A 13,866-nucleotide genomic window follows, 5' to 3' on the forward strand; every position below is an offset into this window, starting at 1 on the left:
GTCTCAGACAGACTATTGGTACACACAATTCTCAAATGCCTCCACTATTCGAAGGTTGTAGTTGTCTCTTGTCTGGCTTGAGTTGAGAGACTAATCTCTTACTCAGTAGCTCATGATGCAATGAGCTGTGTGAAACCATCTGGGAACCCAACGCCAAATGAAAAGGAAAAACAGCGCCCTCTGCTGTTTTTGACTATCTCTGTTCTTGAGAGATTAGTGTGAAACCAATACAAATATTGGTATCAACATGAATTAAAATAAATAGCAATGAAATTTCTAGCCTATTACACATGCCCTTGAACCTTACTAAATATTACTAAAAGTTTGGTGTATATCTTCCTTAATTTGGCAACAACTTATGCTGCTCTCACCATACTGTACAGGTCCTTGCAATAATATTTTTCAACACATGGGGCAAGAAAGTAACTAGAGTTCACCATTGAATCAACTTTCACAGCAGAAATGTGTAGCCTACATTGTGGACTTTTTAATCAAACATAGCTAAATAAGAATGCACATGCGCTAAATGTACATTCTCACAGAAAGTCTGTGTTATATAAATTAACAATGGAAAGGGTTATTGACAATGATAGATTGTCTTTTTGCTTAGATGTTTCTCACAGAGTAGCATTCAAGGGGACTTTATATGTCTTGATACACACACACACGCACACGCACACACACACACACACACGCTTCTTTTAATCAGTGCTGGAATGGCTAACCTATCTAACAACAGAGTCATTTTGCCTGCAAGTCTCTGAAGCCAGACAACTATTCCACAATCTCTACATATAATATATGGCGTAAGCATTTGAAAATTGTGTTAACCAAACAGTCTGTCTTGAGACACTATTTTGCCTGCCAACTTCATTTTCTTCAGCATAATATGTTTTCATCAGTGGCCACATTATAAATCTAATCGCACACATGGCTCAATCAGACAAACGACAAACACTGTTTCTTCCCTGTTATCAATATGTCAAAAGTGTGAGATGACAGAGACTGGGTGAGTGCATTTCAAGCAGAATACTCCCTTTGGGATTATTAGATGATGTCTGAATAATTCATGGGAAAATTGTTCTAAAAACATCTTCATGCAGGTAGCAGTTACATGTACTTGTGACCTTTTTAGCATGGGGCACAGACACTGTTTAGGAGAGGCTTCAGCTGTGACATTTCAGACAGGGAGTTGACCGAAACAGGTGGCTTGTGGGTAATTAGGCCATGCTGAGAGGTAACAGACTTTTTGGTATTTGTCTGTGAGACAAATCCATGGGGGTGGGCTACAATACTGGCCTCACAGTCACTTAAGCACCGGTTGGCACCTGGCCTGCTGAACTGTTGGCCTTTGGGGTTTGGGGCAATACAAGTTGACATTAGTTGATTTTTACTTCATAGTTTCTGTTGTTTTAGCCTATATACAGAAGTTTTTAATTAACCTTTCTAGTAAATGTTTCTTCTCAACAATTGATATAGAGATAGGTCTTCCATTCACCAAGTGCACGTGTAAAAACTGACATACACATTAACCTGCACATTTCTGGAGTAATGGCTCACACTCTCCCACTTCCACTTGATGTTGTGTAACCTGTGTGTAAGCAACAGTATAATAAAATAATTTTTTTTTCATGTTCATATAATTGGTCCTCACCAATGCTCATTTTAAGGTGGTATCATTTCTGTCTACTCACTCTGTGTCTCAGAGGAGGGTTGTGGACAGTTCAGAAACCTGCTTACCGGTGACATCATCGGTAGGCAGGTTTGGTCATTTCAAACAAGATTTCAAACCTTTTTTCCCCCCTTTTTTTAAAAATAAATTTAAGAACAATGGCTTCTTCAGCATATTAACTTTCCAGGAAGAAAAAGGTTGTAATTTCTATTTGCTTCAAATCCCCATCGATTATGTCATTGGTCCATAGTCCACCAATGAGAGGTAGAGTGAGCAGATGGAAATGATGCCATATAATAAATGAACATTGGTGAGTGAGTACTAATATGAAGATAAGGTTGAAAATGGGTGAAGTGCTCCTTTAAATGTAATTACAGAATTACACTATATGGGCTATTGAATTTAAATGTACAGAAAATAGGTACACTGCATATACCTCCAAGATAGGTCTACAATGTAGGTCTGCACAACAATGTACAGTAGGTCTTCATTGTAGACCTACAATATAGTGAAAACACATTTTCCTCTTATTTTTTTCCCTTTGATCGGGGTAAATGATTACTGCAAGCAAAATCTCAACAGAAACATTATGAGGCAGCTGGCTTTTTATTATTATTAATATCATTATTACATATGCCACTTAAATTATGTCTGTTTATTCAGCATGCGTAAAAGCTACCCAACCTACACAAAATGCATGACCCAGTACAGAAGGCTACTTAGAGTGTAAAGAGCTCACAGTTCATTATGGCAGCACGGTAGCCTATACAGCATGGTCAGGTCATTATAATCGAAGGATAGACGAAGGATATCTTAATAAGACTATAGGGTGAAGCAGACTTGCTCTTAAACAAAACTGATGACAATTTCATTCTTTTTAAAATGGACCAGACTGGTCACGGTTGTAAAATAGACCCATCGAAATGGTCTACATATGACAGAATCTATACATTAAACATCAACTTGCAGTTGCATGGAATCCAGTTCTGATGATCACGATGTGTAGCCTACTTGTGCAGGTGCACTGAGTGGCTATTGGGACATTAGTATTTTTCTCATAATTACGACATCTCACTGTGTTATCAGCTAAGGAAGTAGACCAACTGACAGCATGAGCTGCTGTCTCTCTGTCTTGGAGTATATTAGAGACATATTATATCCAACCCTCTTGCACGCATGGTGCACAATTCATAGGCGCCAAACGCACGCTTTTAAGCACCACATAAAATGAACACAGTCTCACACAAACACACACACACACACACACACACAATAAATAACATACTGAAAAAGTGTCATAATGAACTTGATGGACAGTGCAGTGTAAAAGTGCTGTTTACTTCAAGTTTAATCATGCAAACAAAATGTAATATCAGCAATAAACATACAAAACAAATTAATTTCCAAATTATTAAATGAGTATACAGCAGGATGGGAGCTCAGCCAGTTGACTGCAATCATAAACCAACGTGATTCAATCAATCAGATTCAGACTGCACCTGCGATTGTGCTTAATGAGTCTCCCAGTTTAGTAGACCTTATTGTGATTTTTTTGTACTTCCATGTACTGATGTCTTACTAAATAAAGTACATCAATCAATCAATTGTAAACTAACCTCATTGAACGTGATTGATGTGATGACGTAGAGGAAAAATAAATACCCTATTTGTTGTCATAACCAATAATTTTGGCTAGGATTAATTGTCTAATCAATAATTTTAGATTTTTAGGAGAGTACAGTAGCCTACATGCCTACAGCCAACTACTTTCAACAACTTTTAAGGAGAATTTAACTCAGTCAGGTTCCAATGAATTAGCCAGGTGTGTTTTTGACCCCACATTCTGGAGATATCTGCGATTTTCCCAAAAAATGCTTATTGCGAACGCAGCGGAAGGAAGGCGCGCCTCCGCGCAAGTGGAGCTTACTATGAAACCGTGCTCGGCTTGTGTGTGTGTGTGTCTGTCCGTGTGTGTGCAGCCGCGCTCTCATTGGCTGCATGCACCCATGTGACTCACATGCGTGCACTGCCTGTAAGCAGCCACCCGAGTGCGCCAGAGTGCAGGAATTTAGACAATGCTCTCATTACAATGCAACACACACACACAATGTTCTCCCCATCACGGTGAAATAAGTCCGTAAATACACAATATTTTCGAGCTGCGTTCGCTTCCCGCGTTCGCGCGTCTTACTTGTCTACATAAGCTCAGTGTCAGTGTCCACTTACATACTTACCCCGAAGGAGACGTGAGCTGTCTCTACTTGTTGTGCCTGTCCGTGCCGGCTGAGGCCTCGGCTCCAGAAAGAGAGTGTGTGTGTGTGTGTGTGTCTGTGTGTGTGTGTGTGTGTGTCTTTTTCTGACGCAATTCGATCAAGTTCGATGGCTTTTTTCAACACACTGATTAACTTCATTTACGCAGCAGCTCATGGCACTTTGGAATAGCAGATTTCACAACTTTTTTCCCAGTCACTGCTGTGTTTAGCCCCTACGGAACCTCTCCCTCCGCTATGTAGCTCCGAGATGAGGTTCCTCGTTGTTTCCTGCCGTTTGCGGTCGACATTGTCGCACATTTTCCACTTTACATGTTTCTTACCCCTTTCTGCACATCGTATCCAAAAAGCAAAGCATTTGCGCCACTCTCTCAGATGTTTTAAGTTCTAGCGGAACATAACAGCTTCTAACGAGTTGAAGAAAGTATTTAATTTGCCTCGGTTTTCATCCGGTTCCATAATATTTTGCATTAGAAGATGCAATTCAACATTTGACCAGTAGGGTAATCAGTAATGTTATCTCTACGGGCGCAACTCTTGCGCAATGTCTTAAAAACATGTAACCGGATGAAAACAGAGGCAAATTAAAAACTTTCTTCAACTCGTTAGAAGCTGTTATGTTCCGCTAGAACTTAAAACATCTGAGAGAGTGGCGCAAATGCTTTGCTTTTTGGATACGATGTGCAGAAAGGGGTAAGAAACATGTAAAGTGGAAAATGTGCGACAATGTCGACCGCAAACGGCAGGAAACAACGAGGAACCTCATCTCGGAGCTATACAGCGGAGGGAGAGGTTCCGTCGGAGCTATGCTGTGTTGAGTGTGTTCAGCTATTCTATGAGCGCTAATAGCCGTTGACAGGTAGGAAAGTTGTAGCCTGGTAAACCCTCCCTCCGGAAATCTCATTTCCATTTGATTCCAAATAAAATACAAATGAGATTTCTGGAGGGAGGGTTTACCAGGCTAGGAAAGTTGTCAACATTTGCAAAGGGCATCTCCATACCCCAACCACCCACCCAGGATAATCATTAGACCAACACTATTTGGGTTTCCATTTCCAAAACGGAGATAAATTCAGATGGAATTCAAATAGTATTTCAAGATAATTTGACAGTCAATTATCTTACAGCTAGATAATTGGAATGTCAGAGTTGTATCATTAAAGGGTTAGATTTTTTTTCCTATCTTATAGTGGGGCTGGAGGGCGCAAGGGCTCCCTCACTTCTAGATATCTATTGTTTCAAATTCAATCATGTAAATGTGTTGTAATGCAAAGATTACTGAATGTATTTACAAATAACCATTTGATTCTATTAGAGATGCACACAACTGTCTCATAACAATGCAAATAATCATCAACTGCAGTATGACAAAGAAGGGAACTATGGACCTAAGTATAAAATTGAATCGTAGACACCCCACAGCTGACATAAGTCATTAATTGTCCGAGTTGTAAACCAATAGGGGGAGAATAGATCTTTTCATGGGTTACTATCCACGACACACATGTGTGTGTGTGTGTGTGTGCATGTGCACACGCGTGTGTGCGCGTGCGTGTGTGCACACGCGAGTGTGTGCGCACGCACGTGTGTGTGTGCGTGGTGGGGGGCTCTATTCTAGTGTGGCTTGCATTGCCCTCTAGTGTTGGTTCTACAGAATTGCCTGGGGGGGATGAAAACGAGCGCTCCTTTTTCAATTTCCCTGGTTTTCCATCACAGTGAATCAAGTGTCGCAGATGTTTGGCACAGTGTAGACAATGTAGAGAAAGACAAACTATAAAATGCATTGAAGCCTGATGAAGACATGTGAAGGTGGAAATGTCACCCAAAACAAATCTATTTGTAAGGGTGCAAACAGTGCATGTGCAGGTGTATTTTCTCTTTCAACGAATATGTGATTGAGTCAGGTGCAGGTATCACAGTGACGATGCTGGTGCTGCCTTTAGCGGTGATGTCATCACTTACACCATTGTGGGGGTGGCACACAATACAAAGACAAGAAAAACAACAACAAAACAAAGGAAAGGAAGGGCAAGCAGCACTCTGCAATGACCATGTAATTATAGATACACCTAGTCAAACATTCATAAAAATACTCAACACACATGGGCACATCAGAAGGCAAATTGTAAGAGTAGCCTACAAGTACGAGGCTTTCCAATCCAATGAGTCACTTCCTTTATAAATCAGAGTAGATAAATACTTGGGCAAATAATCTATTACCGGCACCGAGTCACTGATTTTTTCGTGAATCCAATTGAATAATATGCATTTTCTAGCCACACAGAGAAGCTTTTAAGTAGCTTAGCTCTTCTAGGGTCTAGTACAGCTCATTTTGATGGCAGCCCTAATAAAAACTGCCAAGGATCTTTAAAATCTTAGATTTCATAATTGAACTTTTTTTTGCCACACAAGATCAGAACCTGGAAATCTTGGGACATTCCCAGAAACAGTATACATAAGTAGCCTACCAACCACGTTTTTACATTTAATACACAAAGGGGACCTACTGGGATCGATTTTGTTTAAGATTTGAGGTGCTCTGTGTTGTGGAATTATCATATACTGCATATTTTTTAACCTATTGCTAAGCTGCCCAACATTCCTTATCGTACTCAGTTTGATTGAAAGTCCTTTTCCCAGCTCCCCATGTAGCGGCCCTTGGATTTGAATTATGACGAAGGTGGATGGTTTCAACGGGTGTATTTATTTTCTCTTCACACAGAATGAAGCTTTGTTCGAACACCGTGTAAAACTATAAAAATAGAAATAAATACTGTTATAATCATATTAAATCATTTCATAGTTTCACTCAACAATAAAATCAGTGCATTTCAAAGGATCACTTTCAAAGTACAATTCAATAATAAAATAGTTAATTTATAGTTGATATAATTCAGTGAATTAATGCAAATACCAAACGAAAATGTATCATAACCAAATCAAAATACCAGACAAACAATTAATAGAGCCCAAATTAAATCAGAAAGAAAATCCAAAACAAACAAACAAAAGAACACTCCTGTACCTCGCTCCGCTATCCAAAGGGTGCTATGGGCTGCATACAAAACCACCTTGGCTTCAGGTAACTCAAATGATCATAGTTTTTGGGATGTATTCTTGACAAATACCTGTCAGGTGAAAGCATGGCAACAAAGGTGGTCAAAGGAGTAAACCAGAGAACCAGATTTATGGGCAGAGTTTCCTCTTTTGTCAACCCTCAGGCCCTCAGGACCCTCTCAGGGGCCCTGATTCAGCCCCTTTTTGACTATGCTAGCTCCTCTTGGTACTCCAACACCTCAGTGTCACTGCAGACTAATCAAACCTCCCAAAACAAACTGATCCGACTACTTCTCGGACTGGGGCCCATGACCCACCTCTCTCCCACTCACTTTGCCAGCCTAGGCTGGCTCAGGGTGGAAGACAGGGTTAAACAACTAAAAATGGGTCTGGTCTTCAAAATTGTAAATGCAGATTTGCCCGATATGCCCCCTATACCCGCATATCTGTATAAATACCTCGAAAAAGTTAGTGACACCCACAGCCACGAAACTAGAGGGAGCGTAAACAACAATCTGGTACCACCCACCCATAAAACAAACATGGGCAAATTCTCCTTCTATAGCACAGCCACCAAGGAATGGAATAGTCTAACCCCATCCCTCAAAAAATGCAGTTCGCTGGGCTCATTCAAAACAGCCCTAAAAACCCATCTTTCTGGAGGCCGAAAGAGGAGCTAGTACCAGTTTCCCTGTAGACAGACGACCCCCCCCCCCTCCTTTTTTTTTGTACATATTTTGTATTTCCTCATGCTTTTTTTTGTATATAATTTTTATTTTCCCATGCTTCCCCCCCCCCCCTTTTTTTTTTTACATATATTTTTTAAATGCTTTTTTTGTACATAGTGGTATTTTTTCTGTATTATCTGTATTTTCATGTTGATTTTTGAACTGTTTGGTTGCTACTATATATGTCTATGAAATTAACTCAAGGACCCCAACGGAAACAAGTCCGCAAGGACTTTTTTGGTCGGACCTTTTAGACAAAAGCATTATAAATGTAACTGTGTTGTTTTACATTCTTTTTGCCTAATAAAAATTTCAATCAATCAATCAATCAGTTGCCCCAAACGTCACAATTAACAGGCACTGTGAACAATATAATAATAATAATAATAATAAATTTTATTTATAACGCACTTTACATTCTTGCGAACAGTGCTACAGATTTAAAAGCAGAGTATAAAAACAGCATAGGCAACAAAACAATTATAATAGACCCAACCAGGCTAAACTAAAGGGCCAACATTTAGAAATTAAAACTCAGTACGAAAAAATAAAACAAAAAACAAAGTCCATGAAAAATTAGATTTTTTTTAAAAAAGGTAGGTTTTTAGTCCATTTTTAAAAGCATCAGTGGACTGTGGGGCTCTCAGGTGGTCAGGGAGGGCATTCCACAGACATGGGGCTGTGTGACAGAAGGCCCGGTCGCCCATGGTGCGGAGGTTGGTGTCAGGCACAACAAGAAGGTTGGTGTTGTGCTATGGGCTGCACGGAAACCAGACTGAAATTTTTCAGCAATGCCATTTATGTCGAGGTGGTCCTGGAGTTGTGCTGCCACCACTTTTTCCAAAATTTTGGAAAGAAAGGGGAGGTTGGAAATGGGTCTGTAATTGGCCAGGTTGTCGGGATCTAATGAGGGTTTTTTGAGCAGGGGTGTGATGATGGCTGTCTTCAATGCAGAGGGAACAAGACCAGACTGGAGTGAGAGGTTTATGGTTTTAGTTATCAGGGGACTTATGGCACAGATGTTGAGCTTTACTAGGGCTGTGGGGAAGGGGTCCAGGGCACAGGTGGAGGGTTTCATCCTTTTGATGATGTCCACGACCCCTTGCTGCGTGGTGGTGGAGAAACAGCGGAGAGGCTGAGAGATCCCATGCGGGGGGGGCAGGGCAAACTGGAGATGTGGAGTGTCTGGAGAGCTGGGAGCAGATGGTGTTCACTTTAGTAGTGAAGAAGGAGATGAAGTTATTGCATTGTTCCTCTGTGAATGCTGAGTGAGTGGAAGATTGCGGTTTGAGAAACTGATTAATGGTGGAAAAAAGCTGCTTGGAGTTGCCGGGGGTATTGTTAATTAAATTTGAGTAGAATTTAGCTCGTGCGTCTCTAAGGGCTTTAGAGTAGGCCTTCTGGTGGTCTTTGTAGGCCAGTTTGTGCACTGTGAGTCCTGTGGCTTTGAGACGCCGCTCTAGGATGCGCCCAGCTGTCTTAATTTTCCGCAGCTCACAGGTGTACCAGGGGGCTGTGCGTGAAAAGGTGACAGATTTGGTTTTTATTAATATATAAACAAAACAACCTTAACAACCAAAACAACCTTACTCCAACTGCGCATTTAAAGTGCAGGGTTACAGGTTACAAATAGGCCACAGAACAAACAAACAAACATTTCGTACCGTGTCGCGTTGATTTAGGAAACACGTTGGTGAGCGGCCGTGCCTCTCTCAACTGTCACTATGCTCTGAATGGATCTGTCCTGTGAGTAACGCTAGCACGCCTCAGATAAGGCCGGTCAAGTAACAGGAAGTGTAAAAATAAAAGGTAGCCCAAAATACACAGGAAGTGTCAAAATAAAGGTATCCCAAAATAAGCAAAATAATAATAAATTAACTTCAAACTTAAGAAACAATTGAAGTTAAAAGGACAAGTGTCACAGACACTTACACCCCACCACATCATCTAAATTGTGTGCGTTGTAACTCGTATCATAAAAATATGTGGATAATAGTTCAGAGAAGAGGCTTCAGGCTTGTCTTGAGGAAACTTCCGTATTGATAAAGTGGCAAGCCTGAAGTTATGCAAAAAAGTATTTCCGAGGAACTCCAAATGAGTTCTTTGACCATTTCAATTGACATTAAACAGGTCTCCTATAACTCTATCCTCTATCGTACCGAGACTGAAAAACTGCACTTTTGACTCCTGGGTCAAAATGTCTTCATACTCAGTCTAGGTGTTTTACAATGCCATATACATTTAGAAAAGTCACTTTCAATTTCCCTTGGTAATGCATAGAGGTAACATTTGCATTGGGTATAGAAGCCGGGGTAGCACATTCATTTTAGTTATAGATTTATCCTGCCTATCCAAGAAATTGGAAGGTCAAACCATCTTGTGAGATCACTCCTAATACCCTGTAAAACATTAGAGAAATTTAACCGTAGCAGTGCTTTAACATTGGGAATAATGGAAATACCCAGATATGTGAATCCTGAGGCAGACCATGAAAAAGGAAAATTGGGCAAGCATGGAGTGTCCACACTGCCCCCAAGTGGCATAGCTACAGAGACTCCTTTCTTGATACATACTGTACAAGACTATCGCATGCATACAGTATGTGACCACACACACTCTTACAAATACATATACACACATATGTTTTGAGGGGAGAAGTAATGTTGTTTGTCTTACACATTAACACATTGAACAAGAGGAGCATGGTTACCACAGAATGTGTATTATCACTGAACAATTTAAACTGACCCATACAAGCCAGAGCCTCCTCAATGCTATTGCCTGCTACAGCGTTGATCTTCATGTTCTTCATTCCAAAATTGGGTATTCTGTTGCAGTTGCAACTTGTTGCGTTGCGAATCATTGGTGTGGACTGGGCTTAAGTCTGTTTGTTAGCTACTGTATGGAAAAATAGCAGCACAGAACGATGTGAAGTTTCAGGAAAGGTATGCGATGTACTTGAGTTATGAATTGGTGGTAATTGAGTTATGGCTGCACCATAACAAAACATAATTCATTTTATTTCAAACTAAGAACAAAATGAGACTGATCGACCTCTTCATGTAGTAGAAAAGCCTTTTCCCCCCTCTTTACATTTTTTACACCCACATAATCTGTCTATCTGTGTATACAGTAGGCTATATATTATACTGTCTTCTCTCTGTTTTTTTCTATATATTTTCTCTTTTCCCTCCATTTCTGGCAGGTGGTAAAGATGATGATCATGGTAGTGGTGACGTTTGCACTCTGCTGGCTACCTTATCGCATCTACTTCATAGTGACAGGCCTCAAAAAACAACTTAACAAGTGGAAGTACATCCAACAGGTTTGCCTGTCAATTATGTGGCTGGCCATGAGCTCCACCATGCACAACCCCATCTATACTGCTGCCTCAATGGCAGGTGAGTAACCATGAGCATTCCGCCGACCACACACGCACGCACGCGTGTGTGTGTGTGTGTGTGTGTGTGTGTGTGTGTGTGTGTGTGTGTGTGTGTGTGTGTGTGTGTGTGCTAGCCTGGTAAACACCCCCTCCCTCCGGAAATCTCATTTGCATTTGGTTACGCTGTGAAACAAAATGTGTGTCGCAAGCTTCTTCCATTTGACGGAGTGAGGTTATGTGTGTGTTTTATTTCTAATTGTTTTTCTTTATTATTTAATGTATTCCTTTATTTCTTTTTTTAAAATATGGCACTTCTGGCCTTTCATCTAAATGCATGGAATTTACATTACTTCTACTGAAAATGATCTAAATTTGAATCCTCTTAATCAATTATTGGAATATCTTTTATCGATTAAATACTGGTAATCAAATAAAGATTCACTCATTTGTATGTGATTCTGTTTACAGTTTCAGCAGAAAACTTGACACTGATTAATCTCAAAGTGAGATTTGTTATTTATTCACAAAAGTCTTTATTACACACTCATCTGAGCCTCAGAGGGCTATGCAAATAAAATGCAGATACACTCATGAATCATCACAATCCACATACAATTGAAAATATAAAATACCACGACCAAAAAGCTTAAGCATAAAACGGCTAAAAACAATAAAAGCTCTCATTTTAAATGTTCACATTCCATAATCAAAACTACTCTAATGCCAATTCATAATCAGAAACACTGTCCCGCTGTACCTCCACATATAGGCCAGCCTACAGTACAGTCTACTGCTCAGTTCCTTTCAACAAAAACATTCTTCTGCTTTGGTACAACTGTGATGTACAAGAAGCACATCCTTCAGGAAGTTCTGGAGATTGAACTTACAACCCCGTGTCCTTCAAACAGTGCTCCTGTGTGCCATGGCAGTCCCCATAATGAGGGAAAATATCATATTTTACTGTCATCAATCATGTATTTTATGATGTTTTACGATTTTCTGACATCTATCATAACTTTATTTTGTACATTACAGCATAGGATTTTTGTAACAAAGTATTTAATTTGTTGGGAGTATAATAAGCCTATATGAGGTTTGTTTTATGATATAGGCCTACAGTTAGATTTTTTTTCATGACACAGTTTTCTTATCATCAAAGTATGGCACTCTTTAGATGACAGTCTAGTATGAAGCATTGTGATTGTTATGAACACACCAGCACTATGTCAAATATTAGCTATGTTTCATATACATTGATCTTTAAAAAAAAACAACTTTTAGAATGTGAATTATTTTTAGAAAATGTATAACAGAATTTCAGTTGGTTTGGAGATCATAACTACTTATAAATCATATGATTGAAGGCAATAAATACTTAATTACTTCTGTCAATTATTAAGTATTCTGCTCATCAATACAATTGTGATAAAATTACTGACCAATCTCTGAACACAGTTTATGCTGCCTTGACGAAGGACAGTAAAACTGTATTCCTTTCTTACTTCTATTCCCTAGCTGCTAGGGCCTAGCATGAAAAATGGCAAATATGGTGAAGTAATTATACAGTGTGTGTGTGTGTGTGTGTGTGTGTGTGTGTGTGTGTGTGTGTGTGTGTGTGTGTGTGTGTGTGTGTGTGTGTGTGTGTGTGTGTGTGTGTGTGTGTGTGTGTGTGTGTGTGTGTGTGTGTGTGTGTGTGTGTGTGTGTGTGTACTGTGCAGCATGTGAGAGTGAAAAAAAAGTGTATATAACTGTATAGTTAAAGGACCACTTCACCCATTTTCATCTTCATATAATTGGTCCTTACTAACGCTCGTTTTAACATGGCATCATTTCTGTCTACTGTGACTGTGTCTCAGAGGTGGGCTGTGGGCTGTTTAGAAACCATACCAAACTAATAGAAACTTTTCTCTCCCTGGAATGTTAGTATGCTGAAATAGAGGCGATCAAAAATAAAAGAAAGAAAAACAGTAACATTGAAATCTTGTTTGAAATGATCAAACTTGCCTGCCGATGATGTCATTGGTATGCAGGATTATAAACTTTCCACAGTCTGACTCTGAGATGCAGAGCAAGTAGAGAGATTCATAGATTTCAAAATACGTATCACCACCTACAAGGCCCTCAACAACCAGGCTCCCCGCTACCTCTCTGACCTCCTCAAACGCCACGCCCCTTACCGCTCTCTCAGGTCTGGTGATGCCAACCTCCTGGACATCCCCAAAACAAAGAAACGCACCTAGGGTGACAGGGCTTTCTCATTTGCAGCTCCCTCCCTTTGGAACTCACTCCCACATCACATAAAAGCTGCACCCACTCTTGCCCTGTTCAAAGCCTCACTCAAAACCCACCTTTTCAGACTCGCTTTCCCTGCTAATTCAAATCCCCCTTTCTGCCTTTTAATTTTAATGTTTTTATTTGCTAATTTTTTTGCCTTTTAACTAGTTATTCTCTTAATTAAGTTGTGTCTTTTATTTGTTCTGTTGTGTACTGTAAAGTGACCTAGAAAAGCGCTTTGGATGTATTATTATTATAGACAGAAATGGTGCCATCTTATACTGCGCATTAGTGAGGACCAAATATATGAAGATGAGGTTGAAAATGGGCGATGTTCTCCTTTAACTCTGATAGCAGTTAGAGTTGACGATTATTGATCTTCAGCAGGTAATCAAAAAAAGAGAAACTGCCATAAGCACCATCACAACACTGCCCAGATACTGGGTGGAGACGCCAGCTAGAGTGGAGGGATCAGGTTTAGTG

At 40.0% G+C, this 13,866-nt stretch overlaps 1 protein-coding gene across 1 annotated transcript in view; it reads right to left on the minus strand.

The window, feature by feature from the left end:
- Positions 1-11,601: 11,601 nt before the first annotated feature.
- Positions 11,602-13,866, minus strand: part of LOC308104268 (T-cell ecto-ADP-ribosyltransferase 1) — a 4,238-nt gene continuing 1,973 nt past the window's right edge. Inside the window, exon 4 of the mRNA XM_080454662.1 lies at positions 11,602-13,866. This exon is cut by the window's right edge and continues 21 nt beyond it. Within this exon, the coding sequence (XP_080310788.1) occupies positions 13,764-13,866 (103 nt within the window). The 3' untranslated portion in view covers positions 11,602-13,763.

Source organism: Gymnoscopelus braueri (genome assembly GCF_963280865.1).
Source record: "Gymnoscopelus braueri genome assembly, chromosome: 2".
NCBI lineage: Eukaryota > Metazoa > Chordata > Actinopteri > Myctophiformes > Myctophidae > Gymnoscopelus > Gymnoscopelus braueri.